General features: G+C 45.3%; 1 protein-coding gene across 1 annotated transcript in view; it reads right to left on the bottom strand.

The window, feature by feature from the left end:
• The window catches only part of LOC124789178 (frizzled-5-like), a 104,270-nt gene that overhangs the window by 12,261 nt on the left and 69,024 nt on the right, over positions 1 to 22,985 (bottom strand). Inside the window, exons 4-6 of the mRNA XM_047256472.1 lie at positions 18,977 to 19,129; positions 5,349 to 5,653; positions 96 to 339 (exon numbers count right to left, since the gene is read on the bottom strand). Coding sequence (XP_047112428.1) covers positions 96 to 339; positions 5,349 to 5,653; positions 18,977 to 19,129 — 702 coding nt within the window. The remainder of the gene's footprint in view (positions 1 to 95; positions 340 to 5,348; positions 5,654 to 18,976; positions 19,130 to 22,985) is intronic.

The following is a 22,985-nucleotide window of genomic DNA, read 5'->3' on the forward strand; positions in this document are numbered from 1 at the left end:
GCCCCTCGTATAAATAAATAAAAATTAATTGCGTGATATTTTTTCTTAGTGGCAGTTAAAACTTAAGTTCCGTGCTGGAAGAGAGTAGTACGTACCAGCAGGTAGAGGACGAGCGGGCCGAGCACGAAGAGGCGCAGGTGCGCGGGGTTCTGGTTGCCGACGGAGCAGACGCCGGCCACGGGGTCGCCGTCGACGGCGGCGAGCAGCAGCGCGGCCACGCACTTGAGCGTCGGCACCAGCCACGCCGCCAGGTGGAAGTAGTGCGCGTAGCCCGCGATCGCCTCGTTGCCCCACTTCAGGCCCGCCGCCAGGAACCACGTCAGCGACAGCACCACCCACCTGCGCACGACCACCCAACTCGTTTCCTTCCCACTTCGTCCACCAAGCCATCCTCCAGCTGCTGAAAATCCAATCACTTACCCTCTGGCGAGTCTGCGCAAGCTGCCTGGAGATAGAAATTCTACAGGCAGTGACGTCAAGGAGGGCTGCCGAGTGCTACTGTATGTAGTAGCTGGAGGGACTGGATGCGCACCCAGGACGCGTACTTGTCTGTCGATCGAGGTAACTGTTATAGGGACCTGACAATGCTTACGAGTTCACTGTACGTGCGAACAAATTAATCATCACTCAAGATCATGCTTTTAACACGAATCAAAACCTGCCGATCAGAAGTAAGGACATACTAGAGGAAAAATTATAATGCTTGGGGAAGGTCGCACTCGTTTTGTGACCCAGTCTGAGCCGTGGTAAAAATTGCTGTTTTGAAGAGCGCGCCGCAGCGCGTTGTGTGAAGCAGTCGTCCATCGTTTCTGGCGGTGGCGCCGCTGTGGCGCCCCTCTGGTGGAAAAGGGGAAAGGTTGCCCGTTCACGTGCATTTAAGGGGCGCTATAAGCTCGCCAGGGGTCAGTTGGTCAACCGGGTCAGTGTGGGGCAGTCAGTGTCTGTCTCTGTCGTCCGGAGTGCTAGTATGTGTTAGGCCGCCAGTCTGCTCGAGTTGCTCAGGCAACGGTCATTGGCGGTTGGATCGATCGGTTGGTCGGTCGCGCACTGAAACACAAGATGACTTGTCCGCCTTGAGCGTCGGCGCATGTGACGTCGCCACGTAAGTCCAGTGGGCCGCGCCGTATAGCGAGGAGTAGTGGCTTCGCGGTCGACACGAGAGCAACAGGAGTCAACCCACGACATCAGTCTGGCCGGTGCGAGCTGCGACGCCGTGAGACGGGAGATCGGCGCGCCATCCTGCGCCCGTTGAAGCGGCTGGCAGCGGACGGTTCGGGAGAACGTTGTGGGTGCTGCGCCAGGTCTTCGCCAGAAATCGCAGTTTGTTAGAAGTTAAGTGACTGGAGATATGTTGTGTCATTTACTTGTTAAATTTTACTTGTTTTCTTGGTGAGGTCACCAGCCACTTTGTTTTGGGGTCGTCCTACCATTCTTCTCCGTTTGCGCACCCGCAGGAAGGTGGTTATTTACGAATTGGGTGGTCCGTTTTTACCTTGTGGAGTAGGAGCGGGTTAGAGCAACCTGCGGATCGGGTTGTTCAGTAATCTACCTGTCAATCTGCCATACGTTAGTAGTTCCCTCCGTCTTGTTTGTCAGATTCGGTGTTAACGAATTCCTCAAATAGGTTTTTATCTTGCCTATCATCTTGAGAGGCGGTATATGTGTAATGTAGAGCATGTTTGGCCAACCTTGTATATTGTATGTAAGACTGTATTGTATGGGTTTTTATTTAAATGGTCATTTTAGTATATAAAGTTGTCACCCTTCCACCGTAAGAGGTTTTTTTTTGTTTTTTTTTGTTTTTTTTAAAAAATCAAGTTGCACATTTGGTGGCAAGTTAATATTTTAATTGTTAGTGTTTCGTACTATTTCCATCCCTCCCACAGGGGCGCCATAGTTTGTGTGCTTGTGCAAATTGTTAAAACTCTTAGTTTAAAGTAATCTGGTGTGTTGCAGATTTGCACCAGTGTAGTCTTTCAGCCTTGATGAATCACTAGTAGATAAAGTAAATCCTTAAGAAAAGTTTTGAAAGTAAATTCACGGTTCACACTTCGCTGCCAGGCTTGACGGACAAGAACAGTTTGAGGGCGACGCTCAATAAGATTGCCGTGTCTACCCACGACGACACCTATCCACACCACGACTATCCCTATCCTTTTACCTTTACTGACATTCCTTTTCTCCCACTCTCCCTTCCAACGTTGGCTCGAACCCCGAACCCTTTAATTGGGAATTCAAGTATCAGGAGTTTATCTCGTGGGCAGACCTCACCAAGTCCTATCAAATTTTCACCTGCTGAGACAGGAAAGAGATAACCGACGAAGCGGTCAAGTTTTGTTGGCAGAAAAATAACTTACAATAGTCCTTATATTAATCGTCAGATACGGTTCAAGAGCTGCCACATATTTTGACAACTTGTGAACCAAAGTTGTTCCACAGGGAATTAATAGCCTTCTTAGTAAATAAATGTTTATAATTACTCAGTGAATTCTAATCTACTTGCCCTCTGTTGTAACATATAATTAGAATAAAGATGAATGTATTAACCGCCACTGTACGTAAGTGTTATCTATATTAATCTACTCAACCAGTGTATGACGTTTGCAAAAGTCATCAGCTTGATGGTCTACACGCAGAAAATGTAAATAAATAAATAAACATGCCACCATAGCACCCCTGATGTTAATTTAATCAAGCCGCAAAAGAAGAAGAAGAAGAAGAAGGTTGTAGGGGGGGGGGGGGGCGCGGGGGGAAAGTGCAGGGGATAAGTGCTAAATCAACCGGCCAAAGCCCTACATCGAATCATCACTAAAGCCAGCTTAACTGGACCTAGATTTCTTTTATGTTTTTCAGTTCACCGTCAAGCCGATCCACTACGAGAGGTGCACATCATCATCATCATCATCATCATCATCATCATCATTTCGTCAGGGACAGCGCGGTCAGCACTCTGGTGCTGAAATTGCACTCATCTCGGACCAACGAAATGTCCTTCAGTTAAGTGTCAAGTTAGGTCTGACGTGAGGCGTGCTCACCGCAATTATTATTGTCGGAGTTGCGGCAGACCCGACAAGGGCAACGGTCGTGTACATCGCAGCTCCCACCAGTCGCAAATACATGCACTGAGAGGTGCTCATCGGTAGCACAATGTCGGTGCAGTGTCTAGTAATGCAATACACTGCAGCACTCCTATGAATGTCTATGTGCAACGCTCCCTTTGTCTCAAAGTAATAATTAACCCCCAAGAAAGGGTCCTGAGATATTTACTACTTCAGTGAGCTTACTATTGTTGTCTTTGTTTCTAGGAATGTAAATAGTAAGTGAATAAGAGTATGGAAAAAATGAAAAAGAGGAGAGTCGAAGCATTTTACATGTTATGTTATAGAAGTGAGCCGAAAATCAAGCTGACTGACAAGATAAGAAACGAATAGACTCTACACAGAATCGTCGGGGAAAGATGTGGAAAGTACTAAGTGTAATAGGGACAAGATGAGAAGGCATGTGTTGAGACATCAGGGGACAGCTTTCATGGTACTAGACGGAGCCATAGAGGGGGTAAACATTGTAGAGAAGGGCAGAGATTGGAATATATAAAGTAACTTTGTGATGCGTATGGAAACGCCTGCAGAAAGTTCAGAAAATTTGCAGACGATAGTGTGATCTTTCAACTAGTTAACTACTTTCGCACTGTGAAAATATACTTGCACAACCGTGGAGGCAGACGCATAGCTCAGTGGGACGCTATAAACGGAAAGTTAACACAAATATTGCGAATAATTTGCCGCCTTCATGAAACTGTTCAGTCCTGTAATACGTACGATATTTCAATATGCAGCCCCATTCTTTGTATTGCGCTGAATTTGTGGAAGTCTGCTGTGTGTGACTGTTTTCCACGTATAGTCGAGTCACATAACGTTACTATCGTTGTGGCTATTACATATTTCTTTTCTGCGTATCATTGAAGTATCAGAGATTATTTATCACTACCTTTGAGACTAGTCCATAATATTAAAATGCACAGCAACCTTACAAATCTATTATACTGATGTAGGTTAATAAAGATGATGCCATTTCCTGTTGTGAGACGATAAACATGCAGCGAGTATATAAGAATTACTCATAAAGAAAGTGTTTTATAAAGCACTTGTTTTATTTACGAAGAATTTTATTTATTTTACGAACTAAACTGGAAAGAATGAAGCAAAAACATGAGATTTACCCAAACGAATAACTGGAATTATGGTACTCAGAGTGTGTTATACAACAGTTTTCCTATAGCAATGAGTGTTGAACTCGTTTGAACAATTACGAAACATTTTGGTAAATACGTGTTTTTGAGAAGTCTTCTGTTTTCTGCAGTGAGACGTGTACACGAACGTAGAAAACACTTATACATCGTCCAACTCTATGGCCGTGGCGCAGCAACAGTGATGTACAGAGGGGTCCAAAAAAATGTATCCACTGTTTAAAAGTCCATAACTTGCAAACTAGTTGACGAAGTTGTGTCATTTTTGGTGAAAGTGTAGCTTGAAGTCCAACTTAAAGATATCACTGCAGGTGTTCGAAATGGTCACCATTAACATCCACACACAAACGATGCCGCCCAACTACAGCACGAACTACTAACTGTAACTTGTTCAGTTGGATATTTGCACATGAATGTACGATGGATTCTCCAAGTTCATTGAATGTGCGTGGCTTTTGTCGATAAACGACGTCCTTTAGTGTTCCCCACAGGTATAAGCCCAGAGGAGTTAGGTCTGGCGAACGTGGTGGATACTCATCGAACGTAAGCCTTACGCTAGCCACGTTTACTCAGGTAACTGGGTACAACTAAGAACAAAACACTGACTACCTGGCGACTGTTATCTGACAAAAGAAAACCACGCAATGCAACGCTTGTGTGACGATTGCCGGAATTACAAACTATTACAGTAGCAAAGATGAGACAACTCCGTCAATTAGTTTGCCAGTTATGGACTTTTAAACAGTGGATGCATTTTTTTGGACCCCTCTGTATTGTCAGTAGGAAAAACAATGTAGATTGCAAAGATATCGTAAGCTTTATTGACGCGTTTCGCCTTTGAGCTTCGAGGCGTCTGCAGAATTCGTACGGGAACGGCAGGTAAGGCATTAGTCATAAGTAGTCGAAATTTTGGTGCGCACCTTTGCCGAAGGTACGAATCTATGCTTAGATAGGGCGACACATATGAATAATGTTACTGTACGAATTCTGAAGATGGCTCAAAAAAGCGAAACGCGTCAATAAAGCTTATGCTGGCTTTGCAACCTAGCTTGTTTCTTGTTAGTAAAAGTTGGCAAAATAATGTGAAACGGGTGGTACTGACCAGATGGAGGAGGCCATGCCGAAGAAGTAGATGAGCAGGAAGACGAGCGCGCAGAGCCCGGGCGGCGACGCCTGGCCGTGGCGCAGCAGCGGGCCGTCGCAGGCCGCCGCCTCGGGCCCGAGCAGCGCGCGCGCCAGGTAGCCGGCGCTCACCACGCAGTAGCAGCCCGACAGGAAGACGATCGGCCGCTCCGGGTAGCGGAAGCGCTCCGGCTCGATCAGGAACGTCGTCAGCGTCATCAGCGTCGACACGAAGCACAGCCCCGACCACAGGCTGATCCACACCGCCGCGAACTCCTTCTCCTCCTGTGCCACACCACACGGCTCGTTACTAGACCGTGCACGAGGTGCCAGGGAGGGGCAAAATGTTGACGTTCGAGCAGTCGCACAACTGGGGTCGGGGAAATGCTCGCACACAGGAGGATCAGGATCCCATGCACAGCAACAGCGGCTACTGATTTTACCACATCTTCGGAAATACGATTGCAACAAAACGTACACCACTGGCATTTAAAACTGCTAGACCACGAAGATGACGTGCTACAGACGCGAAATTTAACCGACAGGAAGAAGATGCTGTGATATGCAAATGATTAGCTTTTCAGAGCATTCACACAAAGTTGGCGCCGGTGACGACACCTACAACGTGCTGACACGAGGAAAGTTTCCAACCGATTTCTCATACACAAACAGCAGTTGACCGGCGTTTCCTGGTGAAACGTTGTTGTGATGCCTCGTGTAAGTAGGAGAAATGCGTACCATCACGTTTCCGACTTTGATAAAGGTCGGATTGTAGCCAATCGCGATTGCGGTTTATCGTATCGCGACATTGCTGCTCGCGTTGGTCGAGATCCACTGACTGTTAGCAGAATATGGAATCGGTGGGTTCAGGAGGGTGATACGGAACGCCGTGCTGGATCCCAACGGCCTCGTTTCACTAGCAGTCGAGGACAGGCATCTTATTCGCATGGCTGTAATGGATCGTGCAGCTACGTCTCGATCCCTCAGTCGACAGATGGGGACGTTTGCAAGACAACCATCTGCACGAACTGTTCAACGACGTTTGCAGCAGCACGCACTATCAGCTCGGAGACCATGGCTACGGTTACCCTTGACGCTGCATCACAGACAGGAGCGCCTGCGACGGTGTACTCAACGACAAACCTGGGTGCACGAATGGCAAAAGGTCATTTTTTCGGATGAATCCACGTTCTGTTTACAGCATCATGATGGTCGCATCCGAGTTTGGCGACATCGCAGCGAACGCACATTGGAAGCGTGTTTCGTCGTCGCCATACTGGCGTATCACCCAGCGTGATGGTATGGGGTGCCACTGGTTACACGTCTCGGTCACCTCTTGTTCGCATTGACGGCACTTTGAACAGTGGACGTTACATTCCAGATGTGTTACGACCCGTGGCTCTACTCTTCATTCGATCCCTTCGAAACCCTAAATTTCAGCAGGATAATGCACCACCGCATGTTGCAGGTCCTGTACGGGCCTTTCTGGATCAGGAAATGTTCGAGTGCTGCCCTGGCCAGCACATTCTCCAGATCTCTCACCAATTGAAAACGTCTGGTCAATGGTGACCGAGCAACTGGCTCGTCACAATACGCCAGTCACTATTCTTGATGAACTGTGGTATCGTGTTGAAGCTGCATGGTCAGCTGTACCTGTACACGCCATCCAAACTGTGTTTCAGTCAATGCCCAGGCCTATGAAGGCCGTTATTACGGCCAGAGGTGGTTGTTATGGGTATTGATTTCTCAGGCTCTATACACCCAAATTGCGTGAAAATATAATCACATGTCAGTTCGAGTAAAATATATTTGTCAAATGAAAACCCGTTTATCATCTGCATTTCTTCTTGGTGTAACAGTTTTAATGGCCAGTAGTGTAAATAAAACTCACTAACTTTTTTTACCTTAATGCAAAATTTACACTTCACAAGTGAGCAAACAATCTGCATAAATATTCAGGCATATCTCGATAATCAAATAAAACTGTTTTATTCCAGAGATATTTCCAAGTCTCAAGTTCGAGTCTACGGGAAATACCAGTGGGCTGAATCGTGAATGGGAATTTGGGTCGAGGAGGGAGGAGTGCTAGGGTACAGTCTGTGCAGTTGTGCAAAGTCACTGTGTCAGGGTGGCGTAGTGGTTAACACAGCTGCCTAGTCAGCACGAGTCCCAGGTTTGAACGCTGGCCTCGGTACAAATTTTCATTCGTCACTTCAGTCTGTATATATACATCGTATGTTGATAAGGTTACGAAGTGGTGCACAAATAGACAAGTTGCCTTAAATCTTCATCAATGTACAATTTTGCCTTTCACAATGCAAGAACACACAGTATCCTATGATTACAATACAGAGGAGTTGCAATTCGAATCGGTCAACTCACAACAAATGGATCAGATGGCTCTGACCACTATGGGACTTAACTTCTGAGGTCATCAGTCCCCTAGAACTTAGAACTACTTAAACCTATCTAACCTAAGGATATCACACACATTCATGCCCGAGGCAGGATTCGAACCTGCGACCGTAGCAGTCGAGCGGTTCCGGACTGAAGCGCCTAAAACCGTTCGGCCACCGCGGCCGGCAGTCAACTCACACTTTTTTGTAATAATTTGTAGGGATATGATACGGAATGATTATATAGGCCACCTGCTTTAGTGTAGTTAATTTACGGTAAAGCAGGTGGCAGAGTTAAGTTCACTGGTAAAATACTAGAGAAACAAGTCAATCTACAAAAGAGATGTTTAACAAGAATATTGTAGAACTTATTGAGACACATGCCAAACAGGACTAGCAGCGCGATATTGGAAGGACGACAGCACGAATGGTTTCAGGTTTGTTTGACCCTTGGGAGAGTGTCATGGATAAGCTTAAAAAAACAAAAGTGGCAGACAGTTGAAGATAAATGCAAACCATCGCAAGAAAGCGTACTTCGAATATACTGCAAACAACTATGTACCGCTTTGACGGGATCGCGTGGCAAAGTTAGACTAATTACTCTTCCATGGAAAGAATTATGAAGTGATGAAGTCGAAAAAATCCTATATTTGTGTTACTTAAAGGTCACAATATACGTATGTAGGGTGTATCATAATTAATGGCGTAAACGCATACAGTTGAAAGTACACGACACTAGAAGCAAAAAAGCCTCAGTATAAACAGGGTCGTAAATGCATACCCTAAGAGCTGCGAGCAATTCTTCATCTTCGATACTGTGAAGCAAATCTCCTCTACTGAGAGCTCTCTCCTTCCATATTTTGGGAAGTAGTAGTATGGACCAAAACAAGGAAAAAATGTCCAGTAACACATGTGCTATAAGATGCATACCTTAACAGCTATGAGCACGTGCTCATCTTCGCTACTAGGAAAAACAGCTCTTCAATTACTCATAACTTTTAAGGTATGCATTTTCGAGCAAATGTTTACTGGACTTATTTTTGTTTTGGTCCACACTACTTCCCAAAATGTGGAAAGCAAAGAGCTAGCAGTAGAAGAAATTTGCTTCACAGTATCGAAGATGAAAAATTGCTCGCAGCTCTTAAGGTATGCATTTTCGACCCTATGTTTACTCTGACTTTTTTGCTTCTAGTATCGTGTACTTTCAACTGTATGCGTTTACGCCATTAATTATGATATACCCTGTACTGATAAAAAATACATTGTCATATTTATGTAAAATATTTTGTAGCGTTAAATACTTGTTACATTATGTATTAAGGATACCAATGACTTATATGGACGGATCACACATATATCACTGAGGCGAGGTTGCCCAATAATCCCTTCACTCCAACGCTCGAACTCTTACAGAAATCGGCGAAACGACGCGAGTAATGAGGATATTGGGCTGGGGCAGTACGACAGTAGTGTATGGATAAACTGATAGGAGGCGTGCTAGGGTAGTCTGCACAGTGACTCGTAGATATCAGAGAATCTGCCTAGTGAGCAGGAGTCTCCAGGTTTGAATCCTGGTTAGGCACAAATTTTCAACTTTCCCCATTGATGTACAAAATGCCCACTAGCAGCTATATGTCGTAATTCCTTCGTTTCTTGAGTTACATATATACGTTTCTGATACATGAAAATATTTAAGAATTTAAAACTTTTGACGGTCATAATTTTTATTCTTTACTAAAGCCCCTTTTCTTCTCGATGCACAAATAAACGTTACACTTCGGGCAGATAACTGATAATCTGCAGTTTGGCATCTTGCATCTACATCTCTTCTCAGATACAACTGACCAATGTTCAACATCGTCCTGGAGAACAGCCTTTGAGGGAAATGGCTTTGAAGCATGCCCTATTTTCTTCTTGTCTATACATTCAGAATCTACACTTGAAGGAGGTCTGCCCCTCTTCCTCCCACTTACATCCTTGTTTATTTTGCACAGGGCATCAGCTGGTTCAGCTCTGAACTGACAAAGTGGCCTCTGCTTATTTTTGGATATATCAAGAGAGAGACAGTCCGTCATGTACAATAACCACGTATTTGCTACCACCATATCAAGGAACTGAAAAAATAGCCGGTAGTAGTACTTTTTCAATCTAACGTCGAGTGTGTACAGCGCAATTGCCGAATCTAAAAGATCCGCTCCTCCCATGAATTAGTTGTAGAAAAGAATAACTGATGGACAGTCAACTTTCTTTGGTCTTCTTATCCAGTCGGTTCACCTTACATAGTGGTATCACTACAGGAGGCCCTCATGCAGACGTCGTCATTCTCTCCGCCAGCCTCGCGAGTGACAACTCTCTTTTTTCCTTGAAATACGGCAGGATTCATTATTTAAAACAAAAGAACAGTTTGCTTGCGAATGCCTAAGTTAACGAAGATGTAACGTTTAAAAAATACGCCCATAAATACTAGCTGTAGTGTCTACTATAACCCATTTTTTATCGATATATACTTCAAAATTATCTGTATAACGTAATGTATATTTAAAATCGATAACTTAACGTTTTTCAAGATCAGTAGCAATATATAGATCAACTGTTGAACTACATGCGTTCACGCTACACAGAACTCCCAAGATGCAACTGTTCAAGTAGTTGAAGAAATTCTCACAGTGCAGCGCAGGTTCCTACACTTTTAGTCTGAAGCGTTACGGGTCTGCTACGCACGACGAATGCGAGAAAATGCTTCTGGCTATGCAAAAACAGCAATTTATTGTTACCGTTACAAATTTGACGAGCTTCTCCATAAAGCGTCAAGCGCATACAGAGGTGTTCGAACAATCATTCTTTCCGCTCTCTATACATGAATGGAAAGGGAAGAAGCCCTAATCACTGCTACAGGGGAAATTCCCTCTGTCGTGGTTTTCAGAATATGGATGAAGATTTTGTATCAGACCCTGTGGTGCTACAAGACACAGCACGCCCTTCAATGTTGGATCGTAAAGTTAAGACCTTTCTGCTGTTTTCATCATTTTCGTGACAGAAATGTTGACCTGTAGACTCTACAATGGAACTGCGACATTGTTCTACATTTACATTACGATACCATCATAAAAAATTCGTGCTGCCGTAATACTTGTACCGGGACAGCCGGCAGTTTTGTAAATCAGTCATTTCCAATACTGTATTTCGTAAGTATATGCTACAACTGAAAATGGAATGCTAAATAATATTGATTTATTTCCTAGACTGCACAGGTGCAGAATCCACACAATACTCTGCCAAAGCAGTATAATGTTGATAAAGCACGAAGCAAGAGTCTAGTGGTAATTGTAGCATTGAAAGACAATGGAAAAAGTTAGTTTCCGCTACCAAGTTGCCTTTAAAATAGTGCATTTCGATTAACTTGCGACATAAAGCCGCACAGGAGGCCTACGACCTTACATGAATACTGAGCGCGATTGTACAGGGTGCTTATAATTGAAGTCCAATTACTCACGGAGGTCAAGTGTGGGCTGTAATTATCATACAGTTGTGAGGCTTGGTAGACATTCTAATGCATTTATGTGGAGCCGATTTACTTTGAAAAAAAAAAAAAAAAAAAAAAAAAAACAGTTCCAATTTTGACCAACAGGAGCAAATCTGGCGCTGTACACTGTTTGTAAGATGCTATGACATCCACGCTGACATGTGACGAGCCATACTGTGCCCGAACAGTATGGCTATCGAGAAGAGAGAACACTGTCAGTGAACTGCTGCGTTATGTGGACGGCAGCAATCTGCAGAGCTCCACTGAGAGAGTATCGCCGACTGAGAGGTCTGAGGAGACGCCCGATGTCATTAAATGATTTCAAGATGATGATTCTGAAATTCGAAAACACGAGTGAGCTTGGTGTGGCACCTGGAAGAAGAAAGCTTCCTTTCCCGGCGGAAGTTATTGACAAGGTTGCTGATGCTGTAACTGACGGCGCAGCGCTTTCCCTGGCTAATGCTAGTGCTCGTGTGTTGCCACGAAAATTGTCCATCCCATGGTCGGTAATATGGAAAGTTTCGAGTTCTGTATTACACTGGTACCCGTACAAGGGTGCAGCAACTGGAAACTCATGAATCGCTGCAACGTTCTGCATTTATTCTTCGGTTTCTTCCCGCAGTCCATGATTCACATCCATACAATGTTGTGTTCCAAACGCACATTCTCAGAGATTTGTCCCTCAAATAGAGACCAATGGTTGATACTAGTGGATTTATATTGTCTAGGACTGTGCTCTTTGCCTGTGCTAGTCTGCTTTTTATGTCGTCCTAGCTTCGACCTTCGTGTGTTATTTTGCTTCCAAAGTACCGGAATTCCTTCACTACGTTTACATCGTGGCCTCCAGTTTTAAGTTTACTGTTAATCTCACATCTGCCACTGCTCATTGCATAGTGTGTGCTCCCCATCGCACCCCCTTCAGATTTAGTTGTAAGTTGGCACAGTGGATAGGCCTTGAAAAACTGAACACAGATCAGTCGAGAAAACAGGAAGAAGTTGTGAAGAATTATGAAAAAAATAAGCAAAATATACAAACTGAGTAGTCCATGTGCAAGATAGGTAACAACAAGGAGAAGACGAGCTCAGGAGCGCCGTGGTTCCGTGGTTAGTGTGAGCAGCTGCGGAGTGAGAGGTCCTTGGTTCAAGTCTTCTCTCGAGTGAAATGTTTTTATTTTTTATTTTCAGACAATTATTTTCTGTCCGTCCGTCCGTGACAAACTCGTTATGTTTTCATCACTTTTTTGGGAATGATTATCACATCCACAAGAAAACCTAAATCGGGCAAGGAAGAAGAATCTTTTTACCCATTCGCCAAGTGTACAAGTTAGGCGGGTCGACAACATATTCCTGTCATGTGGCGCACATGCCGCCACCAGTGTCGTATAGAATATATCGGACGTGTTTTCCTGTGTAGGAATCGGTTGACCTATGACCTTGCGATCAAATGTTTTCGGTTCCCATTGGAGAGGCACGTCCTTTCGTCTACTAATCGCACGGGTTTGCGGTGCGGTCGCAAAACACAGACACTAAACTTATTACAGTGAACAGAGACGTCAATGAACGAACGGACAGATCATAACTTTGCGAAAAAAAGAAAGTAAACTTTTCACTCGACGGAAGACTTGAACCAAGGACCTTTCGCTCCGCAGTTACTCACTGCTAACCACGGGACCACGGCGCTCCTGAGCTTATGTTCTCCCAGTTGTGGCATATCTTGCGCATGGACTACTCAGTTTGTATATTTTGCTTATTTTTTTCATAGTTCCACAGAACTTCTTCCTGTTTTCTCGATTGATCTGTGTTCAGTTTTTCAAGGCCTATCCACTGTGCCAACTTATAACTAAATCTGAGGGGGGTGCGATGGGGAGGTTCCCTTGTCAGTAGATCGATCATTCCATTCAAGACTTAAGACACTTAATACTATTGTACAGTGATGGGTTCCTTAGTGGCAAGCACGGACAGTTCCAGTCACATCTTTCAGACAGTTACCTCATTCTTTAATTTATGAGTTTACTACACAAGTGTCACAACCACATCCGGGGGGGGGGGGGGGCGGAGGGCGAGGGCCGTCGAATCCACGATATTCAAAGGGCTGTTATTCATCAAAAAGACGCCTGCGCTCGCCATGTCCAGTACAGCTGAGTAGCATGGCGGCCTTGCGCGGTTGGCATTCGAGGGCAGCGGCGACAGAGCTGTGTCACGTGCTGGCGCCTCGGTCTGGCGTGGCTATGCCGCCACAGAGGCGAGCTGGCAGTTTACCGTGGTGTGTGTCAGCATTGATGACAACCGAGTACGAACCCCAGCCTCGCGTGTGGCTGGGGGCGTCTGGCATTGGACGCCCAGAGGATCAGTAGCTCGGAGGACCCGAGTTCGATGCTCAGCCCGCTGGTGTTCTTGTTGGTCCCCCAATTAGTCTGTCCCATAGAATGATAAACAGATCTAACTGCTCCAGCAGAAGGTGGCCTCACTCTAGTAGCCACACGGCGGTTACACTGCTAGGTTTTATAAGCGTTCGGCTGGGCTTCTTGACGAGCAGTTGCCCCAGCTATCAAGTAGTCCACTTGACGCAATCCTATCAAAGTGCACTGGGTTTCGGTAGTACCCTATCGGTCATTGACTAAGAAGTTGTACTATTGTATCTAGATGAGCGTGGTGGTGAAACATAGTGCTAGCTGGTTATTGCAAGCAGATTTATTATAGCAACGAGCACTTGTAACGCTGGAAACGCATATCCTCCTATTTCCATCTATTGCACTGCAATTTTTTTCCTTATTTTGTTACCTGAAGATATAACGTTTCTGTGTCTTTGTATATTGTAATTGTTTTACTATTTGTATATATATATATATGCATTTATGTCGATTTATAATTGGTTTGTTTTGTGAATATTATTTGTATTTATACGCTGGGTCTGGCCTAGGGAAAACTATGCTATCGAACGAATACATCGATAGGTCGTGTGGAGAACCCAAGTGTTTAGGATCTTTGGTAGTATTAACTCTACCGCGTGGAGCGCGGGCAGAGCAGAGGGGGTCTGGCTGGAGTAGCGAGTGGAGCAGGTGTGTTGTGTGACGCTCCCGCGAGTTGCCGCGCTTTCGGGGTTTGGCAGCATGTAATTGCGCTCGACTTGCGGTGATATTTTCTGACATGGTGTCGCGGACGGGAACCATTAGCTGGCGCACATCAAGAGCCCGTTTCGTCTGGTGACCGTGTCGAGAAAAAGGCGCGCCGACATCCAGCATCTGCAACAGCGACGGCCGACAATGAGGGACTGTCGCCACCTCCTCGATCGACGGCTTCAAACTTTCAATCAACCAACAAGGAAGACTGGAAGCACGTAAAGTTTTAGAACTGTATGGCAGACCTCAGCTTTTCAAACTTTTAAAATTGTTGCATCACAAAATTACAGCAACTTAGCATGAACCTTTGTTGCTCATTGTCCCAATTGCATTGCCAAGCAGGGTCCCTTCCTTTTCCGAAATGAACCCGAGTGTCGTTGAAATTCAGACGCCAGCATTAAAGTACAATCATTCGATTTCACTACTTTAATTTCAAAGTTCAGTTAAGGTATTCATAGCTGGCTACAATACTTAGATTACAGAAGCACAAATTAAGAGTGTGAGTTTCGTTACCATATTTTAGTTACCTGTGACTGCAGCTCAGCTTGATACGTACTAAATTTTACTATTGTTAATTGTTCAGAATCATTAAATTCAAGTTCAAAGTTAAATCTCTTATTTCTACATTGCGTAGATTAAAGTAGCTTTTGAAATGATTGTTGAGGTAGTCCAAGACTAACCGTATTTTACTGAATTTCGATGTGCTTCAGAAAGAAAGCTCACTATTAACTTCAGTCACTAAATAACTTTCGATTTTCCGGTTTTATTAATTCTTTTGCTAAATTAAGTCAGAGTGTAGCGAAATTTATTACTTCTGACAAACTTTCAGTTTTCACACTACACGTGTCAACCTTCAGTTGCCACGCTTCTAGTGCTAATTATATGTGTAATAACCTTTCTTTTTTCAGTTACTATAGTAATTGTCCTTAGGACTGGCGACCGTAATTTCCCCCAAATCTCAAATATCTAATTACCGCTAGTTAATTGTTAACGTAACGGCCGCAGATTTACTTTCTTTATTAACTTTACCCCTTTTCAAAATTAATTTCCACCAGTTTCATTTGCATTTTTCCTTTCGTCTAGATGTAACCCTTTCCTCCCTCTTTACCGACAAATTGACTTCGGTGACGATTGCTTTTCCCAAATTTCCACTAGGTACACGCGGTTTAATTTTTCACTGTCATTAAGGTCGATAAGTGAGGGGGAGGTTACACACTTACACGAACCCAATCCACTCCGCTATCAAATGTCGTCTCACCCTCATTTTCTTGTGATATGACACCCAGTGATTAGTCATGTTTCATCGACAAAGCAATCATTGCGCAACAGGCATTTTCAGAATGCTGAGGAGACTTTTCTCGTTGTGCACTGTTCCTGAACAGCCATAATACAGACTCATACAACCAATGTCTCTGCCTGTAAAGACAAGAAGTTAAACAGAACTTGAAGCCAGCGACAGATTATTAGGACGGCCATTATGGCTCAGGTAGCGGTCAGCGACCCTTGAGCTGAGACACACCTACTACCACCACTTCACAGCCGCCCATGTGATGAAACCAGGTCGGTCACCAGAAACAACTGCAGCTCGATCCGCTGCTAATTACGACAGCAGGTCGTTGCCTTCATTCCAGATAATTCGGCGTGAGACACTGAACACCGTACCTCCCTCAAAGTCAGCGAGCAGCGAGCTTTAGTGACATTTAAGCCCTCCCAAACCAGCTCGTCCCCATTTGACCAGCTGGGCAGCGATGAGACGCTCAGTCGCTATCAACCAGTCACCATCACCGGCGATGCTGTCATCTCGTGGCGACCCACTAGACAGCGGCCGTTTTGCTCAGCCCGGGCAGCCAACAGTGCACCAGCCACTCGCCACTGTTCTTCAGCGTCGGTCGAGACTTCGATTCCAGACAATGCTGGGTCACCACAACCTTCGGCTACGCCACTCGATCCTGCCAACTGCCCCGCACCTCAGAAAGCCACGAGCAGCACCCGACCGCAGCTGTCAACTCAGCATACCAGAGAGGCAAGGCTGCTGCCTCCAGAGCAGCACATGTTCACTGTACGCAAGTCCACCTTGCGTGCCACTGCAGCGGCAGAACATTATGTGAAGACGGAAACGCACTCAGATGTCTGTGTGAGTTGACTGGATTAATTAAAGTCTTCGGTTCATCTTCATACCTATCCACAGCCACTTCCAACAAGTTGCATTGTAGAGTGCCAGCTGTACAAATTAGTAAAGAAGTAATGAAGAAGTTATATTATCGTCACTGGGACCTCCTCCTGCTGTACACGTCCATCCCGTCTTTGGCAGAGAAGTACGTCTTCACTCAACCAACTATTTTTCCCGCAACATAACAGTTATTGGGGAAAATGTGTTGCATTGAAGAATAAATATGTATAGAAGCACTGACATAATCACCAGGTTCCACGGCTGCACCTTGATTTTTTCGAGATGATGAAAGATATACATGCTGACGTCGCAAGTAGAAGATGAAGAGAGAGTGAAAATGTATGAAGGTATTGAACGGATAATTAAGCACTTAAAGGGAGATAAAAATCTAATAGTCATGGCGGACTGGAATGCGGTTGTAGGGGAAGAAATAGAACGAAGGACTACGGCAGAATACGGGCTTGGTACTAGGAATGAGATAGGAGACAGACTAAGTTCAAATCAAATGGCTCTAAGCACTATACGACTCAACATCAGAGGCCACCAGTCCCCTACACTTAGAACTACATAAACTTAAATAACCTAAGGACATCACACACATCCATGCCCGAGGCAGGATTCGAACCTGCGACCGTAGCAGCAGCGCGGTTCCGGACTGAAGCGCCTAGAACCGCTCGGCCACCGCGGCCGGCTCTAATTAAGTCCTGAAATAAATTTCAGCTAGTAATAGCGAATACTCTAAGAATCACAAGAGGAGGCAGTATACTTGGAAAAGGCAGGAAGATACGGGAAGATTTCAGTTATATGCTACATTATTATCGGGCAAGATTCAGACATCAGATATTCGATTGTAAGGCATACCCTGGAGGAGATACAGATTCAGATCACAGTTTAATAGTGATGAAGAGTAGGCTGAAGTTTAAGAGACTAGTCAGGAATAATCAATGTGCAAAGAAATGGGATATGGAAGTAGTAAGGAATCAAGAGGTACGCTTGAAGTTCTCCGAGGCTACAGATACTGCGATGAGGAAGAGTTCAGCATGCATTTCGGTTGAACAGAATTGGACAACTCTAAAAAGGGCAATGACCGAAGTCGGAGAGAAAAACATAGGTACAAAGAAGGTAACTGCGAAGAAACCATGGGTAACAGATGACAAACTTCGGTTGATCGATGAGAGAAGCTGGCCGCTGTGGCCGAGCGGTTGTAGGTGCTTCAGTTCCGAAACGCGCTGCTGCTATGGTCGCAGGTTCGAATCCTGCCTCGGGCATGGATGTGTGTGATGTCCTTAGGTTAGGTTTAAGTAGTTCTAAGCCTAGTCGACTGATGACCTCAGATGTTAAGTCCGATAGTACTTACAGACATTTGAATTTGATGAAAGAAGAAAGTACAAAAATGTTCAGGGGGTTAAAAAAATCGTTGAAATGGCTCTGAGAACTATGGGACTTAACTTCTGAGGTCATGAGTCCACTAGAACTTAGAACTACTTAAACCTAACTAACCTAAGGACATCACACACATCCTTGCTCGAGGCAGGATTCTAACCTGCGACCGTAGCGGTCGCGCGGTTCGAGACTGTAGCGCCTAGAACCGCTCGGCCACTACGGCCAGCCTGTTCAGGGAGACCCAGGAATACAGCAATACAAGTCACTTAGGAATGAAGTAAATAGGAAGTGTAGGGAAGCAAAGGCGAGATGCCTGCACGAAAAATGAGAAGAGATCAGAACAGAAATGATTGTCAGACTCAGGACTGACTCAGCACATAGAAAAGTCAAAACAATCTTCAGTGAAATTAAAAGCATATGTGGTAACATTAAGAGTGCGATGGCAATTGTACTGTTAAATGCAGAGGAGAGGCCATAATTTTGAGAAGAAATTTCTGAGTATGTATGTTTGGAGCAGAGCATTGTAGGGTAGTGAAACATGGACAGTGGGAAAACCGGAAGAGAACCGAAGCATTTGAGATGCGGTGCTACAGAAGGATGCTGAAAATTAGGTGTACTGGTAACGTGAAGAATGAGGTAGTTCTCCGGGTAATCGGCGAGGAAAGAAATACAGTATATGAAAAGGACTGGCAAAAGGAAGGGGCGGCATGATAGGACATCTGTTAAGACATTGTGGAACACCTTCCACGGTACCAGAGGGAACCGTAGAGATAAAAACTGTAGACGAAAACACAGACTGAAATACACCCAGGAGATATTTGAGGACATAGGCTGCAAGTGCTACTCTGAGATGATGACGTTTGGCACAGGAGAGGAGTTCTTGGCGGGTACCATCAAAGCAGTCAGACGACAGATGACTCAAAAAACAAAAATAAAAAAATAAATAGAAGTTTGTAACTATTGCTCGTATTGGTTAGCGAAGACAGACGTAGGGCAGGAAGGGTGGGAGTGTGTTACCTGCGTGAAGAAGACGCCGCGGCACGGCATGGCGCAGTCGTGCACGCCGGCCACCTGGACGGAGGCGTTGAACCAGGGAGAGCCGGGCTGCAGCTGCAGCAGCGGCGGCCGGCAGCGGCACGAGCAGTCGGCCGGCGCAGACCCGCGGCAGCCCTGCAACACCGCCAACCGAACTCAGTGGCAAAGCCAGCGCGTCTGTCTCTAGTCGCTACCTGCTCTACACTGACGGAGACGTCACACCGCGGCTACCAAACTGATACTGCAGCATTTCCATGTCTATGGCCTATAATATACACTACTGGCCATTAAAGTTGCTACACCAAGAAGAAAGGCAGATGATAAACAGGTATTCACTGGACAAATATATTATACTACAACTGACATGTGATTACATTCTCACGCAATTTGGGTACATAGATCCTGAGAAATCAGTACCCAGGACAACCACCTCTGGCCGTAATAACGGCCTTGATACGCCTGAGCATTCAGACAAACAGAGCTTGGATGGTGTGTACAGGTACAGCTGCCCATGCAGCTTCAACACGATACCACAGTTCATAAAGAGTAGTGACTGGCGTGTTGTGACGAGCCAGTTGCTCGGCAACCATTGACCAGACGTTTTCAATTGGTGAGAGATCTGGAGAATGTGCTGGCCAGGGCAGCAGTCGAACATTTTCTGTGACCAGAAAGGCCCGTACAGGACCTGCAACATGCGGTCGTGCATTAACCTGGATTCATCCGCAAAAATGACGTTTTGCCATTCGTGCACCCAGGTTCGTCGTTGAGTACACCGTCGCAGGCGCTCCTGTCTGTGATGCAGCGTCAAGGTTAACCGCAACCATGGTCTCCGAGCTGATAGTCCATGCTGCTGCAAACGTCGGCGAACTGTTCGTGCAGATGGTTGTTGTCTTGCAAACGTCCCCATCTGTTGACTCAGGGATCGAGACGTGGCTGCACGATCCGTTACAGCTATGCGGATAAGATGCCTGTCACCTCGACTGTTAGTGATACGAGGCCGTTGGGATCCAGCACGGCGTTCCGTATTACCCTCCTGAACCCACCGCTTCCATATTCTGCTAACAGTCATTGGATCTCGACCAACGCGAGCAGCAATGTCGCGATACGATAAACCGCAATCGCGATATGCTACAATCCGACCTTTATCAATGTCGGAAACGTGATGGTACGCATTTCTCCTCCTTACACTAGGCATCACAACAACGTTTCACCAGGCGACGCCGGTCAACTGCTGTTTGTGTATGAGAAATCGGTTGGAAACTTTCCTCATGTCAGCGCGTTGTAGGTGTCGCCACCGGCCCCAACCTTGTGCGAATGCTCTGAAAAGCTAATCATTTGCATATCACAGCATCTTCTTCCTTTCGGTTAAATTTCGCGTCTGTAGCACGTCATCTTGGTGGTGTAGCAATTTTAATGGCCAGTAGTGTATATAAGGGACAGTCAAATGAAACTGGAACATTCACCACAATGGTACCTTGCAATGGTTCCATCCAAAAGTAATCGCCTCGCGCGTTATGACATTCAGCCACTGGGACACGAGACGGTTAACTCCTGTTTCGTAGAACGTGATCCGGCCGCTGACGGATCTACAACCCCATCCACTACTGCACTTCCTCATCCGACCGAAACTGACGTCCACGAATGTCTTCCTTTAGTTCGACAAAGATGTGAAAATCACACGGTGAAACATCCGGGCTGTAAGGAGAATGCTGATGTGTTTCCCAACCAAGTGGCTGAAGCGTAGCAGAGGCAGAGGGCCTCTGCAGTCGAAGAAGATCATCGTGACCTTACCGGAACTTGCGTGAACAGCTTTCGATTTCTCTGGCGGGGAGATGCGGGATGTTTCCACTGCTAACTTTCTGTTTGCCCTCGGGCTGTCGGAATGCTGTCAGGCGGAATCATCCTTCTGCATGGTAACTCCCGCTTACACATCGCCAATAGGACAAAGGCTACGCTTCAGCGCTTTGGTTGGGAAACGCTGTAACATCCTCCGTACAGCCCAGATCTTTCACCGTAAGATTTTCACATCTTTGTCGACCTATTGAAAGATCTTCGTGGACGTCAGTTTCAGTTGGACGAGGAAGTACAGGAACTGGTGCAGTTGTGGATCCGTCAGCAGCCGACCGCGTTCTATGAAACATGAGCCGATCGTGTCGTCCCCAGCGAGGTAAATGTCTTAACGCGTGTGGTTATTATTTTTGAATGGGACCATTCACGCGCCCATTGTGGCGGATGTTCGGCTGTCATTCGACTCCATTTCATACAATTCTTGTGCAAGTGTGTTTTAAGTATTTTCCATGCAGAAAAAGCCATTCCTACAGATGAAGAAAGGTGTTGGTAACGTTACTGGAAATTTTCACACGCATATAGCAATACAATATACCCTGAGAATGTGCACGTGCTGCTTATCGTCATTCTTCAGACTTTGACAACGGTCGAATGACTGGCAGGAGACTCCTAAGAGTATCATGGTAACAGGTTCCACACGGAGTTGCGTGTAGGGGGAATGACTGCAGAACTAATGGCGCCTCTAAGGACTCAGGAGAACTGTGCGTAGGACTGCCAGGTTCAAAAATAGAAAAGCGGCCATCGGAGTTACATTTAGCCACACATTTTGCCCTAAAGGCCGGACTTACTATTTTAAATAGAAATAAAGCCAGCTGGGTATTTTCAGTCATTTATGAATAATCAATTACAGTCAGTTTTTACGAGACCAGCCTTAAACGTGCTTAAACTAAAAAAATACTGTCAGTAAACAGTTGGGAGTTACGACAGCAAATAAATGTTCAGTCTTCTTAAATACTCAGCCTTCTTCCTAGAATAATCTTACGTCAAAATAAACCAAACGTTCTTCGTTAAAAAATAAACAATTACGTTTCTTCTGAGATGGAAAACGAAAAGATACTCAGTAACTTTGGTCATTTCAATTATGCTTATAAAAATATAACTGTAACCTGCAGTTAAGTATTAATATTTTTCGTTTGAATCCAATTTACCACGAATGTAATCTTTTTCTGGAATTATTTTGTGAAACTCTTGGCAGGATAATTTTAAATTACATTGCATCAACTTGATTAGTTTGAACTGGACCTTGGTTGTGCATTCTCTACCTCATCGCTAAAAAGCCTAACAAAAGCTGGACACGATGAACTTGTATGTATTTCACCGAACACGACCGTAAAAAGTCGGACAACTCTGTATGACGCGAAGAATACATACGCTTCCTGCCTGAAGGACTGCACCACAAGTAGACTGTAGGATTGTTCGACTGGCTCAGACTGATAGAAGGACGACAGCAGCTGAAACCTGGGCAGAGATTACAAGCAGAGTGTTACCACGGACCGTCGAGAGCAGGTAACTGGAATTTGAGATGAGATCTCGATTCGTTGTTTACCGCAGACGCCATACTACAAAAAATAGAGACCTGCATGGTGTGAAGCCAGAATCAGCTGCGACACTGAGTGGCATGCTGGGGTGTTCATGACGAGTCTCGCTTCTCTGTCTGTCGTGTCCCTAGTTGATCCAGTGCAAGGTCACACAAGCTGTGATTCTCGAGACGCTTAACTGTCCAGCTCCTGTGATCTTGGTGTGCGGAGCTAGGCGTAATGTTCGTTGGTATATCTCAAGAATGGTAAACCTTTTGACATACCTTTAACGACCAGGGTATCTAACGGCATGTTCGATCGTGATAATGCAAAACTCCACACTGTACTGTACACCCACAATTCCTTGAGGAATGTGCAGTCGCCGGATTCGTTACCCACAGAGCATAATTGCGATGCGATGGAAAGAAACACACACTGGCTAGCAAACAAAGTGAAAGACCCAGGAACGGAAGAGGAAACGAAATGAATATTCAGAGGCTCAGAGAATATGAGAAGTTATTTCGGTGATTACAATATCGAGTCAAATTGACAAAGAATTCAGCAGTAAGAGCCCACTTGTTGGTATGAAGTTGCGCTCCCTGTGGCCTGGATGAGAGCACTCCATC

This window comes from Schistocerca piceifrons, chromosome 3, assembly GCF_021461385.2.
Source record: "Schistocerca piceifrons isolate TAMUIC-IGC-003096 chromosome 3, iqSchPice1.1, whole genome shotgun sequence".
Classification (NCBI taxonomy): Eukaryota; Metazoa; Arthropoda; class Insecta; order Orthoptera; family Acrididae; genus Schistocerca; species Schistocerca piceifrons.